The sequence below is a fragment of the Eublepharis macularius genome, chromosome 4 (assembly GCF_028583425.1).
Source record: "Eublepharis macularius isolate TG4126 chromosome 4, MPM_Emac_v1.0, whole genome shotgun sequence".
Lineage (NCBI taxonomy): Eukaryota > Metazoa > Chordata > Lepidosauria > Squamata > Eublepharidae > Eublepharis > Eublepharis macularius.
Genome location: NC_072793.1, coordinates 64,403,635 through 64,425,130, shown reverse-complemented (window position 1 = coordinate 64,425,130; position 21,496 = coordinate 64,403,635). Strand labels below are relative to the sequence as shown.

Sequence of the window (21,496 nt, the reverse complement as noted above, 5' to 3'; positions counted from 1 at the left end):
CATAAGCTCTAGAAACGCACTATGTAGGGAAACAGAGTTGTAGAGTCACAGTTACTATCAGTTTCATTCGGCTCCATGCTCCCACAGCTGGAAGCTGCTCCCTGGATTTACTAACCTTTTGAACAAAGGCAACATTTTTGTTTGTTTGTTACACAAGGACTAGTGTCTTTCTTACTGAATTTACTGGAACACTGGATGCTAAATGCAATCATTTCAATTAGATTTGAGATTAATAGTGTGAATTGAAATGCAGTATCTAATAAAAGGGACATGTAAAACATCTGAATATTTCAATTACCTTAATTAGCTTTCTTTTATGCTTCCTGCGCCGAATAAGTTTCTCTCTGTCCTGTGCAAGAAAATCAAGGAACAGTAAAAGTCAAAGGAGAACTTTTTCAAATATTAACATTGACTGCGAATATCTAAACTATTTTTAATTTTCAGCAGAATATAAATGTCTGATTATTTATTCCCAAATATTCACTTTTTAATGTATATAGAGAAATATTGATTCATTGGATAAAAAATTATAATGAACTTACTTCCATCTTGAACAACAGCTGATATAAAAGAACATTATTCCTTATACTTGTTTATTTATAGTCTGCCTTTCTTATTGAGACACAGATTGGATTACACAGCATGAGTCAGTACAGTCAATTTCAAAGACATTTCAATAAACAATGTAATAGGGTATATAAATGCAGAGCTTTAAAACTAGACAGAACCTAATAAGAGAGTTGAAGAAGTGTTAGAACAGAGAATAAGCAATTCTAAGACTAACATGTTAAACAACATAGAAATTATCCAGTAGGATCATACTTACAGCAACAGACGTACATAGTAGTAACCCTATCCCTTTACTTATGCTTCTCTTTGAGGCCACTTTCTTACAGTACAGCCCTCCTATCTGAGTAAAAAGCCCTCTTGAATAAGTCAGTTTTGCATCGTTTGTGAGAGCTTTCCTGACTTCTTCAGGTAGGCCATTCCAAAGAATGGGGGCCACTACAGAGAATGCATGTGTACAGGCAGCTGTTGGAGCCAGATCAACTCCTTCCACTCAAGAAGTTCTTTCTAGTTTGCATAAAGGTAAAGGTAGTCCCTTGTGCAAGCACCGAGTCATTACTGACCCATGGGGGGATGACACATCACAACGTTTTCTTGGCAGACTTTTTACGGGGTGGTTTGCCATTGCCTTCCCCAGTCATCTACACTTTACCCCCAGGAAACCGGGGTACTCATTTTACTGACCTTGGAAGGATGGAAGGCTGAGTCAACTTTGAGCTGGCTATTTGAACCCAGCTTCCGCCAGGATTGAACTCAGGTCATGAGCAGACCTTTGGCTGCAGTACTGCAGCTTACCACTCTGCGCCATGGGGCTCTTTTAGTTTGCATATAGAAACTGATTGGAAGTCATATACTCCAGGCACCCTAAAAACCACCAGTATTGGCTGGAGGGGGGATAGAGCAGGGTTTTCATAGCCGTGGCTCCCAAACTATGAAATATGCTGTTTTGTGGCAGATAGGTCTGATTCTGCCTCTCTCAGAGGCAGCTTATGGGAACTGATGGAATGTTGAGGAAAGGCTAACAATTGAAATCGGCTGAAAATAGTTACAACAGCAGACTAAGAAGGAAGAGAGAAGTGGTGTGAAGAGGAGGATTCCTCTGTCTGTTATGGAAGTAGCCTGTGTAAAACTGACTTCTGAGAGCTGATATTTTGTATTTGTTGACTGCAGGAATGATCTGGGCTCATAGGAACCACATCTCTCTGTATATTGTCGAAGGCTTTCACGGCCAGAGAACAATGGTTGTTGTGGATTTTCCGGGCTGTATAGCCGTGGTCTTGGCATTGTAGTTCCTGACAGAACTACAATGCCAAGACCACGGCTATACAGCCCGGAAAATCCACAACAACCATCACATCTCTCTGTGTTTTGTAAATTATTTTTATTAGGTTTTTATAATGGGGAAGGGGATTACAAAAAGAAAAAAACATTTCAGTAACAGATTCGTGTACAAGACCTTCATTGTGTAGTCAATGCTTCAAAAAAAAAAAGAATCCCCCCCCGTATAACCATCAATCCATAAATTAAGAAAGCCACTGCATAACCCAGCTATTGCTCCTTATACCTTCAACCTTCCCTTTTAATCTCTCCAATCATTATTTAATTTCTTAGCTTTTTTATCCACTTACTCTATTTCTTATCTCATTTCTTGCATTTCCCTCCTTTTATACGTTATGTATACTTCATCTTAAGTCACATTTCCAATCCCTTGAATTTTAGCCAAGGGTATTAATCCCTTAATCATTCCAGGAACCAAATATAAGAAAAGGACAGAGGATATGAGCAGAAAGATAAATGACCATTACTATATATCAATATAAAAAGACATTTTTGTACCAGTCTTCCCTCAATCTTTCATTTGTCTGATCCAAGCCATCTAAAATTATATATTTGGATTTTCATTGTAATGAGGCTGGAAAAACCAAGTAAGTATATAGAAGACTTTGGTTTAAACACTAATTTATACTCTAGGGAGAGTAATTAAGAAATGGGAATAATTGAAGAAGACTCCAAAGACCCAGTTGTCACATTATCTCTAGTCCTTTAACAGTGAATATACAATATCTAACATGTTATAAAACATCTAAACTTCCAATAAGTCTATGTTAAACATCATTAAGCATAGAGAGGCAACCAGTCCTGGGTCATAATCTGAATTTCATTATGTTTCTCCTTCTTTCTCTCTTTCAAAAAATAATAGTGAAGACAGAAGGCTATAAAGACCCATCAGTCCCCCACTCTCTAATCCCTTCAGAGCACATAAACAGTATATCAAGTTAGAAAGAAAAATACACATAGGACATTGTATTAAGCTTGTACTATTGGATCATAATCTGAGTTTCATTCTCGTTTTCTTCTTCTTAATTCCTCTAACGTGATAGAACAAGTCCTCCTTTCCAGTGCTCATCCAAAGGTGACTTTTCTTATCTTCTAGCCAATTCTGGAAGGGGTCAGTAAACATGCTGTGGTCTCTCTGTTTTATTTTCTTTTTTAATATACGTTGCATACTTTTTTCTTCATTCAGAAGCGGTACGCTGGGTTCCTTCCCCACAGCTCTGCTTTGTTGCTCTTCCCCTTTCTTCTTTGTCACTTGTATTTTCACAAAGAAGGACTGGTATACTCCTCCATTTTGTAGACTGAACTTTTCATCAATCCACTCTAATTTTCTTTCAGGTAAGTCTGTCCCTTTGAAATTTTCTTCTGATTTAGTATCTTTCATGACGTCTTTGTCCATTTCCAATCCAAGTATCTCATCTGCTTTACTTAATAACTCACTTATCAGCTTGGCAATTTCTTGCAACTTAGGAAATATTTCTTCCAGGAAAGCCATTTTAAAGTTACTTGTAGATGTTCTGTCAAGACTCTCGTCAAAGTGGTAGAAAGCTCTGCTCTTATTGTTTATAGTTCCAGAAATTTATTGCTTTCCAGCTCTCTGCTGGGAGAGTCTTTTTTGCAATCACTCTTCCGTGCCTGGCTCCCACCTCCCAGCATTTGTAAAAGCAGCTGCCTCGCCGGAGATTCTCCTTATCAAGCTGGTTAGCCCTCGTAAAGTCATAAACAATCTTCTTACTTGATGGGAAGTCTAGTAGGTTCGCTTTTGTTCGGTCTTTCAGATGTCTTTGTTTTGTCTTGCCAGGAATCTGCTTTATTTTCGCTTGTCAGATGTTTGGATTCTGCAGCTTCGTAGCCAATTTGGCTTCTCCCTTGGTCCTTGCCTTCCGAACCGGTGTAGGGGCTTCACAGGGGGTTACCAGTCCCCTTGAGCTCCTCCACCTTGCTCTAGCCTGCCTCCCCTCTCCGTGGGGGTGTGTGTCTTGGGGCCCCGAATTCTCAAGTCCCAAGGAGCCAGGAAGATCACGACAGAGAGCTCGTAACTCAGCTGCCGTGCCCTTGCTGCTTCATTCCAGAAGTCCCACATCTTTCTGTGTTGAGTGAGCCACACACACATGCACCTCTATCAGGCCATGGCCTCAATATACATAAACATATGAATAATTGATGACAACTTAAAAGTGAAACAGTTTTTTAGTTCTCAGTCTCAATAGCTCTGTGAAGTGTCTGAGTGAGGGGTGATTAATAAAGGAACTGCTCCACCTTGTCTGGTGATGTCTCTGAGGAAAAGGAGAGAGAGAGGACCCCATGTGTGTAAAGGGATCAGGGCTCTTGATCTGTTGAAGAGAGACAAGACAGGTGGCGGATTTGGGACTACCTTATTTGTCTAAATCCCTGACCCTGAGAAGAGAGGTTTATGTTGGGAGGCAATATGAAGGGATCACAAAAGAAAGATTCGGGTAAGTCATAGCACTTGGTCAGTGACCATAGGGACTTAGCCTTGAACTCACATTCAGGGAATAGGCACACCATATGGGAGCTCAACTCACCTAGGGCAGAGTTAGAGGGGAATCTGCTGAGGGCCATTGGTCCTTTGTGGACCTGATTCCCCCCATGGAAGATGCCCCCTTTATCCTGGGGTCTTTGCTCCAAGGTTCATCCTGTGTCTTTCCACCAGGCACACTAACTAGGAGCAGCCAGGGCAGCAGGTCACTGCTTGAGGACCCTGAGCTAGCACCCATGACAAGAAAGCCTCGACATGGAGTAATGTGAATTCAATACCCCCCTTGAGCCAGTGCCCCATCCACACCCCATTCCCTCAATCTTGTCCCAGCCTGGAGCCATGGCTGTATCCTTGGAGCCACAGCAGACAGGCCTGTAGCAGCAAAAAGCACAGCACGAGGCTGTGAGGGAGCTGCCAACCATGGCACCCAGGAACACCATCCTAAGTCCCATCTATTGCCAAGTCAGGACCCCTAGAGAGGAGGAGGGGCCTACTCAGCCAATCCCCAATGCCCAACCTCAGCCCAGCTGGGGTGGGATGGTGACTATGGGGTCATGCGAGAGGTCAGGGTTCAGTGATAGGTTCACATCGTCATGGGCACACCAATGTTGACATGTTTCCTCTTTAGGCATGACCTGTCCAGATATCCATTCACATGCCACTGAGCATCTGGCATCCGGAACAATCCATGGCAGAAGGAAGATTGGCATAGCCCTCCTGCAGGCCCCCATCCAACCCCTGGACATTCATCCCCGCAACACAGGCCTGGACCTCCAAGGTGGCGCTGTGCTAGGAAGGTGGATGTAGCCTTGAACTGGGCTAAGTAGGCTGGGGGAAGAAGTGCCTACAGTACACACGAATAAACATAACTTTATTGTGAACATACTAACACCAACATTTCAACAATAACTGCAACACAAGCAACAATGCAACAGAGGAGGACCCACCCCAGGGGAATGAGAGGCCAAGGAACATGGGGCTCCCCACTCCAGCAGGAGATGCTGGCTGCCACCCATCACGGTGCCTATCACCCGGCAGTGCCCTGAGGAGAACTGAGAACCTGCCCATGGCCCCAGCAAGCCTGTGTAGATACCTGATGTCCTTAATGCAGCAGGCTTGTGATGGCTGCCAGGAGGCCACACATGCATCACACCATCTCTCACAGGAGCATTTGCACAATGACAACCTCCCTCTCTATGCCTTAGACCTGTCCCAGCTGAGGATGAGCTTATTGTGATGATGGCTCTTGTCTCCATTTCCAGCCCACTGGCTCCAATGAGCTGTAGTTCCTTGTTGACCCCTCTGAGTTTGCACTGGCCTCAGCCCACTCCCTTCCTGGGGAACCATGATGATGCCACTGGAGCCTGATGGGAAGGCCCACTATGTGTCACTGTCCCTGCCGCCATATGTGGTCCCATTCCTGCTTGATGATGCCCCAGATATTCTGGCCTACCTGTGGTAGCTTCAGTGGCCCAGCCCTCATGTCCCTGGCCCAATGGGTCTCCTCCACCCCTAACGTTGGGGCAGGGGCAGCTGCTGCTAGGTAACTATGTTGCGGAGCACGGCATGTATGACAAAGGGCATGGTGGCAGCTGGGGGCTGCATCAACCTGTGACCTCATGTGTAGTCTAGGCAACAGAAGCACATGATTACAGACTGAACTCCTGTTTGATGACTGTGAAGGTCTGATGGTGGCCCTGGCTGTAGGTGGCACAGTCAGCTGGTTCGTATCTGACATAGCATGAGTAGGTATGGGAGCTGGGGGTAGCCCCCATTATCTGTGGCTGGAAGGACAGCAGTCAGCGTCCCCCTGGCCAAGCAAGTGCCCTCCCCGCAGGAGCACAGATCTAGCAGCCATTCCTTACCTTCCAGCTAGGCAGCCAGCAGGCAATTGAGGCTGGACATTTTGAAGATCTGTGCATCGTGGTCCATAGGTGCAGCACTATGGCATCCAGACAGCTGTAGATGCAGCAGTCAAGGATTGGGACACTTGTTCACAACTGCCTGGAACAAACCCATGGCAAGGAAACAGAGGGATAGCAGCACTTTCTTAGGGACCAGGATGGCCATGTGGGCAGGCACCTGGCTCTGCAGCACAAGGCCCAGCGCCTTGCATAGGATTTGGATGGCTGCCCTGTCCAGGCAGAACCGCTCCAGGCAGGGGTGGCACTGTGTCCTGGGCCAGCCCCAGATGCTGTCGCTGGTGTAGTCTCCCGTAGGGCTGAGGACAGAGCTGCTGCCTGGCCGTTGGGCATGGGGCCTGCTCCCTGCACAGTGCTCCCCCCAGCCTCTCATCCATGCGGGTGGCTATCAAGACAGCATGGCTAGAGACTAGGCATGAGGGGCAAGATATGGGGCCCAAGATCAGCAGTGCTTAGATGGCCTCAGAGTGGCTCAGGAGTTGGCTACTGGGCACCTTACACAGCTGGTTGTTGTCACTGGGGACATGGATGTGCAGCAAGCACACATCAAGGGGTTGCTTGCAGATATATCAGTGGCACTCTGTGGGCTTATGCCAGCAACTCAGGTAACTGTGAGCAAAAGTTAAGAAAGAATAGCGACAACGTAGGCTACCACAGAGCTAGCCTTGGGCTACATGCCTAACTCGATCCTGGAAGCCAACACTTGGGTTTAAAATGAAGACGAGAGACCTGTTCCTTTTAATCATCTGCCATTCATATCTTGTCTGTTTTATGAGAAAGGCCTCTTGTTATCTCCCCTTTTTCTTTCCTTATGCCTACAACTTACCCGTGTCAACTCATCAATTATGTTCTGTTGTTCTATAACCTGAAGTTTCAAAAATTCAGTTTCTTGTTCTTCATTAGCTTGATCCAGGTCATTGAGAGATTTTAATTTCTTCAAAGGAGGGTGTGTTGTCATTTTTTCTTTCTGTGAAGCAACACAAAGAAAACAAAAAGAACTGGAAAGATTATTTATTCCTAAAAATTATTGGATTTTCTGTTTCACTCAGACTGTTATGACCTTTTCTTTTAAAAAGGTTTTGTTTTCTGCTGTAAGTATCAAATAATTACCTATGACAGAGTTAGGCTTCAATGTGTGTTTCCTGTGAGTTTTAAGTGATAGGTTGTTGTATGGAGGATATACTTCTGTGTCCAGAAAAGTGTTATTTACTTTTCTGAAATGCCAGTTTTTTAGTATGGCCTATTCTGTTTTGGTCAATCTAGAGAACTCATTTATATGGTAGATTACTTCTGTAACTTTAATCCCTGGAGAATGAGCCATCTAGTTTTGACTGAATTAAGAAATAGAAATGAACCCCATTCCATTTAATGATTTGTTTTGTTTTTATATTGATAATTTATGATGTTTTTATATGTATATGGTATTGTTTTTACTTGTAACTGTGACAGACTGCACTTTTTAAAAGCTTAAAGTGCTGTATAAACAGCTGAAGGACTGTTAAGAGTTAATTCTTCACAGAAACAGAGACCCTTGAGTGACAAGTAATTCCAAGGAATCTGATTGGGTAGCATGAGCGGAACAAAGATAAATACATTTCTTAAATAAAGCCTTCTGAACTGGATGCTGGGGAGAGGGGAGTCTGATTTCAGCCCTAACTGAGAGGGGTCGAGTACTGACAGTTTGGAGATTCAACCTTCACCGAGAGCAATTTAACACAGACAGGAGAACTGGGGGAAACTTAGCAAGGAAGTTTGGGAAGTAGGTGAAGACTCCCATTTGGGCCAAAGAAAGGGGATAGATCTTCTAGTGAGAGAAGAATTTCCCTACCCAGTCAAACAGAGTGAAGACATCTCCGGTCTGATGTGGTTAGAAACTGCCTTTGGAGAACATAAGAGTCAGTTAAAAACTGTAGATGAATACTAGTGATTCAAAAGAAGGGGCTTAAGTACTGCAAAGAGGGTACTAGCCTTCTGGAAACCAAAAAGAGTAAGAGAATACTCAAATAAAGTGTACTAGAGTGACTGGGAAAACACTGGAACAAAAGCCACCCAATGTAAAGATTTAAGTAACTGAAAAGCTTAAGAAACTCTCATTAGTTTGAAACATAAGAACTAAAGTCTGTGCATTTACTGATTTTACCTGAGAGTTATTTATATTGAGTTACCTCAGAATTTTTCAATCACTGATTTCACTTGACCCTTCCCCTCTATGTTAAATAAAATATTCTTTTTATTTTTTAATTTAAAGGCACTGTTAGAGCCATTTAAATTGTTTAAGACAGAAAGCGGGGGCGGGGGGGTGTCATAGTAACTGCCTCAAGCAGGACTCTGGAGATATGACATATACACTCCTTAAATAAATAAATATTTGGAGATGCCTGAAAAAATATTTTCAAATACATTCAAATCAAGTTCTGTTTTACATTTTAAATACAGTGGCAAACACGTGATATGTAGGGAAAATCTATGCAGATTATATTTTATCCTTGTCAGTGCTCTTACTTTATTACTTTATTTCCCTTTGTATCAAAGCAGTGAAAACCTGAGGATAAGTCAAGTGAAGCATACAAACCTTAACTGGCTTCACTAGAGTTGGTCCAAACATTAGTAGGCCTAGTAATCTCATACCTAAAGTGTGCCATGGCAAGTTAGGTACCCAGGATTCTATATATGCAGTGTACTATGGTGCCCAAGAATGGGTCTTGTTGACTGTGAACACCTGCAAAATAGGATTCTTTATGTAAGTTCTTGGAAGAATAAAGGTCAGCATAAAATTGACTTAATTTTAATTCTCTATTTCAAATCCTTGAAATATTCATATTCAGTAATTAACAGGAAAAATGTTTACCCAACAAAGGAGAATTGTGTCATGTGCCATGAATTTCCTTTTCTTGTGAAGTCCAAGAAAATCTCATGTGTGAAAATATATGAGCAGTGCTCAGTACAAACCATTTCTAAATTTTCCTTAGTGATTGCTTTGAGTTTGTCCTCCATGCGCTGCAATGACTGCAAGAGTTCATCATTTCTCTTGGAGAGGCACTTATTTCTTTCCAGGAGAGGTTTGCATTGTTTTTCAGCTTCCCGAACACGTTTCAGCTGAAACAATAATAAATAATAATTAATATCTCCTCTTTCTTCACTCCTGCATTTATTTCCCTATCACTGGTGATTACTACTGAAGGAAGTCTCTAGCATTTCTTATTAGATTCATCACAATGTGGTAATAATCTATATTTAACTGGAGAGCGGCAATAGCTTTTTTCAGAGTACTGAAGGAAGTCTGAAAAAGGAATAACAGCTCATAGCACATACATTTTTCCTATGGTTTATAGAATTTTGTATTATTTCAGAAGCTGGCAAACCTTGTTTGACCAGAGGCTACAGTGAAACAAAATAAACGTGTAGGTAAATTAAAGGAGCGATATCTGTCTCAAAATAGTAAAGAGTCCAGTAGCACCTTTAAAACTAACCAACTTTATTGTAGCATAAGCTTTTGAGAACCACAGTTCTCTTTGTCAGATGCATGGAGGGTATGCAGAAACTGGCCAGAGATATATAAGTGATGAGAGGAGGGGGGAGTGGATGCAAATCAGTTGCAAAAGTCATGAAAGAGGTGGAGTGCACAATCCAGGCTGGGTGTGACCCCTCCCCTCCATAGCTGAATCTGAATGGAATGCCTGAAAGGCAGTTTCTTCTGATAATGAGATAACCACCCCAGAGTCTCTATTTAATCCAAGTTTGAGTGAGTCAAATTTACATATGAATTCCAATTCAGCAGCTTCTATTCTATTCTATTCTATTCTATTCTATTCTATTCTATTCTATTCTATTCTATTCTATTCTATTCTATTCCAGTTCAGCAGCTTCCCGTTCAGCAGTTTCTATCTCAAAATACTGTCACCTCTCTTAGAAAAGAACAATCTTTGCCCAGCCTTTATTACAGTAATCTTCTCAAAATGTTTGAAAGACAATCCATACAAAAGTAAGTGAATATGTTTCTAAGTACAAAGTACAGCATGTTAAATAATCTACAAACTGAATCTAGCTTGGAATGAAAGGACCTTCATGACTGTTCTCACCATCTATCCCATAGCAAGGGACAGAGAATAATCTCCAGCCGCTACTTTTTCAAACACAAGAGCTACTGATATTACTACGAAATGTGTCAGAACAATTATTGAGGATGAAGGCCATATTCATTTAAATAATATAAAAACTGTTAACATTGTGTTGGTTTTGCTCAAGCAATTTTCATCTAAAAATAGCATTAGAATATTCACTACCTTCCTTCGAAGTGAAAAAGTAGACTTTCTTCATATACCTTAATTTTATATCTGCAATACTGGTGTGAAGATAAACCTGAGCCATCAGCGCTGGGATTGTTAATTTAATCATACCGCCTTTTGAGGCATTTCTTTTCCTTGACACACAGCCTCCCAAACCCCTTTCTCAAATTGCTAAGTGAACACGCACCAGTTCATTCCGCTCATCTACAAGCAGTGTGTTCCTATCCTCAAGTTTCCTTATAGTAGCATTGAGCTCTGCCATCCTCTTCTGGTTTCTGCGTAAATCCTGTGAAGGAAAGGTAGAATTCATTTGATACAAGAGCTGTATATAGATGAATGTATGCATAAGGTTTTTGTCTGTGATTGCCGTACTTAAATGTTACAGCCTTGGGAGTCACTTTGCTGTGGGTTCATTCCAGTGTGGAATGTGATGTTTAGAGCTTTAGATTTGTGACTTCATTCCATTAAGTGAGAAGTCCTCTTATGATGGTGGAAGACTCCTCCAATAGTGGAAGGAAGTAATTGGATGCAACCCCTTGTGGGTGGGATTAAGCCAATTTGGTGTAGTGGTTAAGAGCATGGGACTTTAATCTGGAGAGCCAGGTTTGATTCCCCACTCCTCCACTTGAAGCCAGCTGGGTTACCTTGGTTCAGTCACAGCTCTCTGGAGCTCTCTCAGTCCCACCCACCTCACAGCGTAATTGTTGTAGGCAGGGCTTTTTTTGAGGGGGAACGCTCCGGAATGGTGTTCCGGAAGCTCTAGAATCTGCCCACATGATTCCTTTCTCCTTCGGCCCCACGGGCTCTGCAGAGGAGAGTAAGCTGCTTTTAGTTCATTGAGCTTTCTTTTCATTTCTCCCTCCCTCCCTCTCTCTCTCTCTGTGACTGAGTGTGTGTGTTTGGGTGTGTGTGTGTGTGTGAGAGAGAGCAAGTAGATGCTGCTTGGTCCTAGTGTGGGCTCTGCAGAGGAGGTTAAGCTGCTTTGAGTTCATTCTGCTTTCTTGAGTGAATGAGAGAGAGAGAGAGAGAGAGAGAGAGAGAGAGAGAGAGAGAGAGAGAGAGAGAGAGCAGATGCTGCTCGGGCCTGGCGCGGTTTCTGCAGAGGAGGCTAAGCAGCTTTGAGTTCATTCTGCTTTCTTTTCATTCCTCTGTGAGTGAGAGCGAGAGCGAGAGCGAGAGTGAGCTGGGGCCCAGCGCGGGCTCTGCAGAGGAGGCTAAGCAGCTTTGAGTTCATTCTGCTTTTTTCATTCCTCTGTGTGAGACAAAGAGAACAAGCTGGGGCCCGGCACAGGATCTGCAGAGAAGTGCTAAGCTGCTTTGAGTTCATTCTGCTTTCATTCAGGGGTTTCTGTGTATGTGCGTGCTACTTTGAGTTCATTCTGTTTTATTTTCATTGGGGGAGTGGGTGGGGCTGTGTATGTGTGCTGCTTTGAATTCATTCTGCTTTCTTTGCAGGGGGTGGGGCTGTGTGTGTGTGCGTGCATGCGTGTGCGCATGCTTCTTTGAGTTCATTCTGCTTTCATTTCATTCAGGGGTTTCTGTGTATGTGTGTGCTGCTCTGAGTTCATTCAGTTTTATTTTCATTCGAGGGTGGGTGGGGCTGTGTGTGTGCTGCTTTGAGTTCATTCTGCTTTTCACGGGGGTGAGAGCTGTGTGTGTGTGTGTGCTGCTTTGAGTTCATTCTGCTTTCTTTTCATGGGGGGTGGCTGTGTGTGTGTGCTTCTTTCATTCTGCTTTTTTCATGGGGTGGGTGGGACTGGGCATGTATGTGTGTGTTGCTTTCATTCTTTTGTTGATTGAAGTTGACATTGTTACAGTTTCCACAGCTTTTGAAAGCAGATTGGTTCTGTGTTAGTTAAATATATCAGTTATGGTTATTTGTATTAGTTAAAATATCAGTTATGGTTATTCCACTTTTATGCTAGGGATGGATAGCTGTGTCCAAGTCACAGAAGGCTTTCATCAATATATTCAACAGCATATAGGTGTTCTTATGTCTTAATAACTGTAACTCAAATGGTTCTCCCCACCCTCAGCTGATTAACATCACTGAAATTGCAGTGTAGATATGGGTGTTAAGGAAGCTTTTATGAATATTGTTTGTGTGGGACATTGGAATATTTATGAGCATTTCACAATGTCACAACAGCTTAGCCATTGGTAAGATAGAGTTGGCAGGCAACAAAAAAAGCCATTTTAAACTAAGTATAAATCTAATGCACCTAAAGTTGAGTATCTTCTTTTGAATTGCTCCAGTAAAGCAAAACCCTCCCTGAACATTTGAAAATTCAATATTCATTAGATTAGGAATTTCAGACTGTGGAATTTTGAAAAAGAATTTTGGAAATTTTTTTCTACGCTGGCAGAGGGAATCTGTTAGAATTTAGTTTTGTAAGATGAGTTTTGGATTTTTAGAGGCCCCCTCCTTCTTGCATATTTTAAAATATGATTCCAAAGAAATGAAATGTTTGGAAAAGGGAATGGAAGATTTCACTTTTTGTAGAGGATACAGAAAGGAAAAAAACCTTTCTCATAATAGTATAATTTTCCTAGCTTACTAACATTTATCTTGCTGTAATGCATTGTGCTGGGTTCCTGGAAGTGGCGCCACTTCCAGGAAGCAGTGTCACTTCTGGGAGTAATGTCACTTCCAGAAGTGACATAATCATGCATTTCCAGGAGTGCTTGCGCGCTTTGCGCGCGCACATGTGATAATAGAGAGTTCCATCACCTCTCTTCCCAGAAAAAAGCCCTGGTGGTGGGGATAATAATAGCATACTTTGTAAAGCATTCTGAGTTGGCATTAAGTTGTCCTGAAAGGTGGTATATAAATTGAATGTCATCATCATCATCATCATCATCATCATCATCATCATCATCATCATCATCATCATCATCATCATCATCATCTGGGAACTTAATACAGAAAAATCTCTTCCATCACAGTTGGCTGATAATTTATGTAATGATGCTGTGAGGGAAAAGATGCTCCCACAGCACAGCTATAAATTACTGTGTCAGTTTTCTAGTGCTAGACATTGCCCCATTTTTTGATGGAAAATCATTTGAGGTGCTGTCTAGCTCTAGAAAACTGTCACAGTCCCCCTGCCCCACACACAGAATTTCCACCCCCACCACCTCACAGTGCTGGGGTTGCCAGTAATAAGTAAAAAGGTTTTTAAGATAGCATCTGGGCTTGTGTTTGTACAAAACCCACCCATTGTAGTATTAATTTGTAGCATTAAAATTACCACAAGAGGGTGCACTGCAAATTATACATCACAGATGGATGCTTTCCTTGTAAAAGCAAGAAAATGATGCAATAAGTTGTCTAAACAGATTTTATCAGAATTTGTGATGAAATAGAAAATGCTTCTTACAGGACTGCTGCAGTGTTCAGAGCCATCTCCTGCTCTGCCTGGGATCTCTCTCTTGGGACTGCTCATGTTACATTCAGCCTCCTTTACTAAGAAGAGTTGCTCATCCAAAGCCTCTTTCTGCAACTGGAGCTTCTGAAGGTATCCAGTCTGTGTCTCTAGCTCTTTCTCCAAGGAAAAGATGATTCTGTCTTTTGCTTTGATCTCATCCATCTGAATTAAGATATGTAAGAACAATGTTATTTCATGAATCCAACAACAAATTGATGGACTTTCTATGGTTGAAGAGCGAATGCTCTTCTTTTGGTTCATTCAGGCAGAAAGTTTCTACTTCATAAGACTCAGAAGCACAGAACACCCCATTTCACCTTGATAAACTACTTCTGTTTCAAATACAGATTTTGATCAACATTTAAGAATTTCCTTCCATTCATTCATCTCCTATAGTTGCTCTCTTTTTGTGGCAAACTTCCTAAACTATATGAAAAGCACAAAAATCACAAGTGAAGCTGTCCCTATCATATAGCTTGTACTGACTAAATATCCACTTGTGAGCTGTTAGGTCACAAAATAAAACCAGGTATCAAAAATATATGGATAAGTAATAAAGAGCTAAAGCTTTTCTTTAGTTGGCATGCTGGCTTGGGTTTGCTTTCACACTTGGAACCAAAGGAGTATCAGTTATATTTTTCACCTGACCATTTATTATGCAACTGCTTTGGGTAGAGTGTTACCAGAACTGCTCTTTATTATAATGGGGAATTAGCTGCAGCAGTCTGTAACTATTAATATTAAGCGAGGATCATAACCTATGTTTACGGAGGTCCCGATCCCAGACACTCTAGTGAAAAAGAGGCAGACAAGGAGTAAGGTCCAAACACGTGTATTGAGTGTAGCGTAAGCCTAGCTTGCACAATCATACAAAGAACATACAAGGTCTAAGAAATACAGAGTAGGAAATACAGAGACGTTCGCATTAGCTGGTTCCCAACGATGATAGGGGGAATACTCACTTATCCTGGAGCGAAGCAGAGACGCAGCAGCGAGGTGGCCCAATGCCAGCACTGGGACCACAGACGGACAGCAAGGAAGTCTGGATAGGGATGGCCTGAGCACCGAGTGGTCTGAGAGACCAGCTTAAATACCCCAAAACGTACCCTGGGGCTGGTGCTGTACTTGGTGGTTCTCACAGATTAAAACAAAGGGTCTAATGGGCTACTGAATGGCTTAGATGGGCCACTTTGGTAATCAGATTGTGATAAGTGACACCTCAGGAAGAGGGGACAAAAGAGGGAGGGGGAAATCCGAGTGGGCTGAAAGGATGTTCCAGCGGACAGGGCTTGTCCTGATGTCATCAGCTTCTGGAATGCGGAGGTTTCTTTGAGATGCATTCTCTAAGTGCTTGGGATGGTCAGCACTTAGCTCTTCTCCGGGGCGGCTCCTAAGATATGCAGAGCGGGGCGAGGGGCTCTCGCTGCGGACGTGGTGTGCCCGCTTCGCCGAAATGGCTTCTCAAAGCAGTCTTCTTCCCAGGGTCTTCTTGCTGCCTGAGAACATGGATGCCGGCTGGGCATAGCTGGGGCTGGATAGCAGGCTGCCCGGTAGCGAGGGCAAGCTCGGCGACCGGCTCGCGGGAGGCTCCAGGCGGGAACTGACCAGGGAGCGCCTAGCCAGGCTCGCTGGAGGTTTCCCCGGCAGGCGCCCGGCTGCTAGCAGCGGCTTGGGCCCATATGAGGCAGGCTTCCATGGAGGCAGGGGGAACAACACTTTAAAGCACAGTCCAAAGCAGGGAACAGGCACGGTCCGTGGCAGATGGCAATGCAGGCACGGGGCACACTTGTAACACAGTCCAAACACACACTGGGAAATCCAGATACAGGTTAGGGCAGGGTTGCCCAGAAAGAGGGTCCTTTGTGCAGTTATCCAAACATGGAGTCAGTAAACTACACAGTCTATAGCAGCAGCAAGGGTAAGTGACACGCAGGCAGGAAACTGACACGTGTATTAGAGCACACACGTGTAAAGCAATCTTTGATGTAGCAGTGAAACAGCAATGCAGGAAACTTTAACACAGTTCATGGCAGGCCTTAAAGCAGGGGAGGGGGCCTACTTGGCAACAATTCCCCCCCTCGGAGACCCCGGGACGTCAGGCGCGCGGGTCTCCGAACTTGACTTCAAAGGCGAGGTGGTCGGCAATGTCCGGTGATCGAGCTTCGAGCGGAAGAGGAGTGGGAAGGGAAGGAGGGGGAGGCGTCACTCGAAAATTTAGTTTGGAGAACCACCTAACCGAATAAGTGCAATTTAGATCAGCCAATGGGCTGCAGGTCTCTGGGTTCACACCAGGGGGTGTGCTAAGTGCTATCGTCAGAATAAATAGCAATAATTCATAAGTAATAGCAATTCATAGTAGTAGGCAGCAATGATCAATTCATGCATATAAATAGCAATAATTCATATTTGTGTACATTGATCAATTCATACATGGGAATACTTCATACGTAATTCATGATGGGTTAAAAACATTAAAAACCAGGAGCAATTAATATACATGGATCAATTCATGGATAGTTAAAATCATAAATAGATACATAGGATTAAAAGCAGGGACAATTAAAAGCAATTCATACAGGGTAAAGTGGAATGTGCAAGCATGGCATAATTCATCAAGGGTAAAGTAATTCATAAATGGTTAAAATCATAAATACATATATGGGATTAAAAACAATAGTTCATGAAGCCAAAAGTAGCGAGAATAAAAGCAAGTGCGTGGAAACAATTCATGAGGGGTAGGCGGCGGAAGGGCTCATGGGGGCAGAAAAATACACTCTGCAATTAAAACTCAAATCAATATGGCTGGATTAAAATCAAATTCATAGACTAGAACTGCCTCGGCGGAGGGAGTTGGGTTAAGAAGGCAATTCAAAAGGTTAAAACCAAATTCATCGGGATAAAGTTCATGGGCGCACTTGCAATAGATAGAGGGGGGCTAGTTCGGGGCTAAATTCATGGGAGTGAAATTCATAAGAAGCAATGCAAAGAAATTCATAAAACAATAGGGTACAAAGATCACAGACGGCTCAGTCCGCAGTACAGCTGCTGGACTGGGTTGCATATTTACAGAAACAAGCAAACTTAGTCCATGTGTTCCAAAACACACTTCCACCCCCCCTTGCTGTCTGCATCAATCCGCAGAGCAGGGTCGGTGAGCGGCGAGAAGGGCTTCAGGCACACAGTTCTAGTCCTCATGGCGGTGGCGTTGCTGGCGGTCGTTTGGAGAAGGGCCGTGGGCTGGGAGGCAGAGAAATATGTCCCCCCCTAGTCCACAAGCGGGCCTCGGAGCGGCGTCCGGCAGCAGAGCGTCCATGGGGCCGGTGCAGGATTCATACACATAATAAACATAATCATAGTTCATACCGGCACAAGCAATAAAACAAACAAGGGTTAAAGGAGGGCGCCAAGAATCACCATTAGGGCAAGAGTGGGTCTGGATTGTAATGGTCCAGACGGTAGGATAGTTGGAGTTGCTGGAGCTGTCGGCGGCTCCAACAGCCCAAATAAAGTAATGAGGCACATAGTAAAACTTGGAAGGCCAAAATAACGATGATCGGGTGCAAAGCCAAATTATAAATTCCAGTGGCAGTGGGGCTCCAACCAAAGAGGGTCTCCCACCACGAGTGCTCGCCGGTGGTCTTAATCCGCTGGACGAGATCCAAAATCTCCTTTCCGTTGTGGGACACAACCAAAGCAGTGGTGTCCCCGTCCCTCTGGATGCTCTGGAGGGTGCGGTGGAGCTGGGGGTGGGCCAGGAGCTCGTGGATTAATTCCAGACCGATGCCAAGGGAAACTGGCTTCACATGTCGATAGATGGAGGGTGCCACCAGGATCTCTTCTTGGGTCCAGACCGGTACCGTGTAAGTGAAGTCGCAGGCTGCCACCGAAGACAGGTTGCAAAAGCAGCGATTGACTCCCGGGATCACGGGCTTAAGCTGGAACGAGTTCAGGACCACAAAATCGCAGGCCGTTCGCACGCAGGCACATCCTTTCCCAAGGTAGACCACGGCGGAGCTGTTCTCCCGGACGACCTCGAAAGGGCACTCATTGAGGGCGTCGACTTGCGGGGCTACACAGGGATGATGAGGTGCAAAGGCTTGGTCCTGGCAGATGAAGCCGGTCTGGTCTCGATGCTGGCACCCTTGGAGGCTGACGAGCTGCCATCCGGTCGGGGTGAAGCGGGCCCAATGGTCGGGGTGGCGGGCGTAGAGGACTTCGGTGTCGCTGACTTGGAGTCCCAGAGGCACGACTGGATACACGTGGAATGACTCGTGCGCACTGGCCGTTAATAAAAATAGTTTAAGCTCCTGGGTGGTCGGTGAGAATGAGGAATTTACGAGAGACCACCAGGATTCAAGCTCCAGTTCAATGGGTGACAATTTGGGCATAATCAATCTTTTAATTTCCAGGGGCAAATGCCCGTCCGTGGCTTGCCGAATTAGCCCCATGGCCACAGCCTGATTTAATTGTTGGGCTTGCATACATGCCATGGCTATTGACACGTTGCGTTCAAAAAACTGTGTTCCTTTGAGCAGCAGAGAAAAATCTCTTTCAATTTGACTCTCCCAGTTAACTAAAATGGAGCTGATCTCGTGTTGCCCATTTGAAATGGAATTTAGGGACTGCACCACCGGTTTACCTAAGTCGGAGATGCTAGTCGTGACATGGGCAAACTTATTAGCGAGAGTCTCAATGTTGACCGAATCCATGATTGCTAAGCCTCCGGCTGCAGGAGCAGTCCAGTCGGCAATGCTTCGTCTGGCACGCGAGAGAGAGGGGGAGGGATCGATCCACAGTTGTAGCCATGCATTCCAACCCTTGCTACCGGCCTCCAGATAGGGAGCGCACTGCGGCAGCCTCTGGGTTACATTTTAGCTCAGCTAAGTCTATGCGGATCTCTTTTAAAGACATTTGTGGGCGGACTAGAACTCTCTCTCGAATGTCAGTTTTCAAAACATGGTAGCCCACTATATGCGTGCCGCCTTGGCTTAATTGTTCATTGCTAGCAATCAAAGGGTCAATTTGGATGGTGTGGGTCTCCTGGGTCCGGATCAGCAGGGAATAATTGCCTGGTTCGTGAGTCAAATTTACAAAGAGCAGCCCAAGCCGGTGAAATTTCTCTACTAGGGGCTTGGTTTGGCATTCGGGCGTCTGTTGAACCAGTATCCAATCGGGTGGGCCATGTTTGGCTAGGTCTTCCTCCTTTACAATCCAGGTCAGGTTCTCCCAGCGCTCTATAGCAAAGGAGAGAACTGCGCCTGAAGGGGGCGTGATAGTGACTGATGCAGACTCAGTGGCAGTGGTGCCTAGTAGGATGGTCATTCTAAAGGGGTCTCCTGCCTTCCATACTGCGGCCGACACTAGAATAACTTCACAGTATGGTCCGAAAGCCTCAGTGACAAATGGCGAGGTTTCGAAGTTGGCGGGGGTGGTATATTTGTCTACCACCGGGACTGCGGTGGGGGCTGGCCTTATACGGGGAAGAAACATACATGGAATCGGAGCAAGTGGTGAGACTGTGTCAGTAGGCGAGTAACATACTAGTTCTTGAGACAGAGTTTTTACTCCTACACATAAAATAACAAGCTCTGGGGGTCGGATCCACTGCTCTTCACAACTGCGGAAGTTAGTGCGATCCGTGGGGGTGGTCATATTGATCTGCTGCACAACCTTGCAGACCATCATTTCATTTCCTGCCAGGGTATTAATACATCTCCAGTGGGGGTAGGGCATTAATTTGGACGGGCGTCCCTCTATTAGGGTGCCTGCCAGTACGAGCAAACACAGAGTAGCCAGGTGCCTCATCTCCTGGCCTTCCTTTTTCCTTCTGTGGTGAAAATATCCTGGGGAGACCTGCGGATATAAGTACAGGTTCCCTGAGTTTATTGCAGCAAAAATAAAATAAAGTAAAGCGGGGAAAAAGGAGGGCGTATTTCTGCTAGCACTCTTACTGATTGGGGCTCGAACGAGAAGTCCCAGAGCACTAAGCGAGCCTTCCAGCTTGTTGCTCTGGGGAACTCCTGTGCGGGGGCTTCTTCTTAAAGCATGTATATTTCAGGGGGAACGTCTTTACGTCGGGCGAGGGTCGGCTGTGCGTTAGGCGGGATTATGCAAACTCGTCCCAGGGGTCCCTGGGTGCCTGGACTATGTGGCCTTCAGGTGCCCTTGGCCTGGTGGCGGGCTGCTTTTATTTTGCGGGCTGAGAGCTATCGGTCCGGCTCGGCCTGGCCTTGCCGTTTTAAAAGGAAAAAAAACTAAAGAGCGGTTTCCATTAACTATAAGGGTTGCTGCAGACGGGGGCCCTCGCTTTAATTTTCAAAAATGGGCCTTCGTCATATGTTTGCAGGACAACCAATTTTTGGAGGGACTCCCTCGGGAGGCCCCGTTTTCTGGTTTTTCAAAAAAAAAAGGTACACTGGGCGGGCAAAAAAGAAAAATACACTGAGCGCAAAAAGAAAAATACACGGAGCTACACGGAGCACGAAGCATACGGGTGTGGGGTACTTTTAGGTTGCCCTTACTTGGGGTGCCTGGCAGGGCTTCATTAAAACTTCAACATGTCTCCCCCCCTTCTTTTCCCTTGTGCGGTACGGGCAAGGGAAAAGATTACGTGGGGCGGGCGGCTGCTGGCGGAAAGGGCCGAAGTGGAGCCGAGGGCGCTCGGCGGCGTTTATCGAAAAGTGGCGGAGGCGGCGAAAATCTTTCGGCGCCGCTGGGTCTGGGTTATTCGGGGGTCATCTTGGCGCGGGGGATCCTGGCTATGTAAATGAGGCACGCTGCCCCTTGTGCGTGGCGAACGCACCCCAATAACACATTCCAGAGGTAACATATTTACAAAATACTGGCGGGTCTTTTACCTTTGCACTAAAGCGTACTAGATGGTGGCGCCGTATAGCAACTCACCGTGACGGATATGAACATTAGTAAAAGAGGGATGTTGGGCTATCTGGGGGTCCTTTTCCAGGGGAGGCACGGCCCTCAAAGCCAAAGCCGACCATCATGCGAAAGCGTGGGTCTGGCAGGTGAGACCCCGAATCTACGTAGATGCGGGATCTTCACCAGCACGGCGGGTGAAATGTTTTCAAACAAAGAAATCACCTTTTTTGGTGGTTTCAACGTTGGAAGACTACATTCACTTTTGGGCTAAAGCCTCTCCAAACACTTTCACACACAGCAAATCTCTTTTGCCTGTGCAATTTTTTTCCCGAACATGCGGCTTACAATCCAATTAAGAATCACTCTCGGTGGTGGTCCTATTTGGCTTTGGTTGCCGTGTCTTCCCCAAGGGTCCCAACTGTGGGGCCCGCCTAACGAAGTTAAAGAATAGAATTGGAAAAACTTTGGACATTCACACCTATATCTACATATTCTACTGTTTCTTTTATACTAAGGCTACAAAGGTCTGGTCTAAGGGAACACAGGGTATCTCTGGCCCAGGGTGAAGGGATATCTGGCGAA

At 44.8% G+C, this 21,496-nt stretch overlaps 1 protein-coding gene across 2 annotated transcripts in view; it reads right to left on the bottom strand.

Moving 5' to 3' along the window:
- Nucleotides 1–21,496, bottom strand: part of JAKMIP2 (janus kinase and microtubule interacting protein 2) — a 63,888-nt gene that overhangs the window by 20,051 nt on the left and 22,341 nt on the right. For both annotated transcript variants that reach the window (XM_054977089.1, XM_054977090.1), the window contains exons 3-7: nucleotides 13,991–14,200; nucleotides 10,798–10,896; nucleotides 9,274–9,420; nucleotides 7,151–7,291; nucleotides 299–349 (exon numbers count right to left, since the gene is read on the bottom strand). In XM_054977089.1, coding sequence (XP_054833064.1) covers nucleotides 299–349; nucleotides 7,151–7,291; nucleotides 9,274–9,420; nucleotides 10,798–10,896; nucleotides 13,991–14,200 — 648 coding nt within the window. The remainder of the gene's footprint in view (nucleotides 1–298; nucleotides 350–7,150; nucleotides 7,292–9,273; nucleotides 9,421–10,797; nucleotides 10,897–13,990; nucleotides 14,201–21,496) is intronic.